Genomic DNA, 1,001 nt, shown 5'->3' with positions numbered 1-1,001 from the left:
ATACGAGAAGCAGATCAAACACTTTGGTGAGTGTTTGGGGGGGGGTTGGGGGGCTGGGACCCCCTTTTTTGGGGGGCTCCATGCTTGGAAACACCCTCCCTGTGCCGGGAATCCACAGGAAATCCACTCACTCCACTGAAAAATTACGGATTTTATGTGTTTTTCCCAATTTTTCCCTGCTGGGGCAAAGCTCAATTTAAGGGGAGTGGGTTAATTAAACCTCGGGATGAGTCACCCCCTTCCTTCCTCCTGCTTTCCTGACGAAGTTTAGAGTCCCTTCCTTAGTTACCACGTGGCAAACATTCCCACTTTTGTTTCCCAGGGATGCTGAGGCGTTGGGATGACAGCCAGAAATACCTCTCAGACAACCCTCACCTGGTGTGTGAGGAGACAGCAAACTACCTGGTCATCTGGTGCATCGACCTGGAGGTGGAAGAGGTGAGAAACTGGGGTGGAATTGGGGTGAAATCCCTTTTTCCAGGCTGGAGTTGCCTTGTCCTCACCTCACAGGGCCTTTTGGTTTGGTTTTCCTGCCAAAAAATGAGGGAATTGGGGAATTACAGGTGGGGAAAGATCCTTGAAATCGTTCTTTGAGGGTGCCCACCCCCTCCTTGGAAAGGGGGAACTCACCCTCAGCTCCCCGTCCTGGGTTTTCCTGGCACGAGGAGCCCAGAGCTGGGTGCAAAATCAGGGAATTTGGGAAGAATTTGGGTTCAAAAAGACCTTTAGGATCATTAAATCCCACCGAGTCTCGTCCCCGCTGTGGGGAACAGGGAATTTTTGGGATTCTCACCCCCTTTTCCCTCAGAAACACGCGCTGATGGAGCAGGTGGCCCACCAGACCATCGTCATGCAGTTCATCCTGGAGCTGGCCAAGAGCCTCAAGGTCGATCCCAGGGCTTGTTTCCGGCAGTTTTTCACCAAAATTAAGGTAAAAATCCCACCTGGGCACCCCCAAACCCCCCCCTCGAGGCTGAGGGTGCCCCGATTTCCACGGGTTT

At 52.7% G+C, this 1,001-nt stretch overlaps 1 protein-coding gene across 1 annotated transcript; it reads left to right on the top strand.

Annotated features, from left to right (window-relative positions):
• Positions 1-6: 6 nt before the first annotated feature.
• LOC113942759 (hsp90 co-chaperone Cdc37-like) lies at positions 7-991 on the top strand (the record flags this gene model as incomplete). The annotated part of the gene is made up of 3 exons (XM_027633808.1): positions 7-26; positions 323-438; positions 809-991. Coding segments are annotated over exons 2-3 (297 nt in total), but the record flags the coding sequence as incomplete, so codon positions are not given.
• Between the last annotated feature and the right edge of the window lie 10 nt (positions 992-1,001).

This window comes from Corapipo altera, unplaced genomic scaffold (genome assembly GCF_003945725.1).
Source record: "Corapipo altera isolate COAL_440 unplaced genomic scaffold, ASM394572v1 56753, whole genome shotgun sequence".
In the NCBI taxonomy this organism is placed as follows: Eukaryota; Metazoa; Chordata; class Aves; order Passeriformes; family Pipridae; genus Corapipo; species Corapipo altera.
This window is presented reverse-complemented; position numbering and strand designations above follow the sequence as displayed.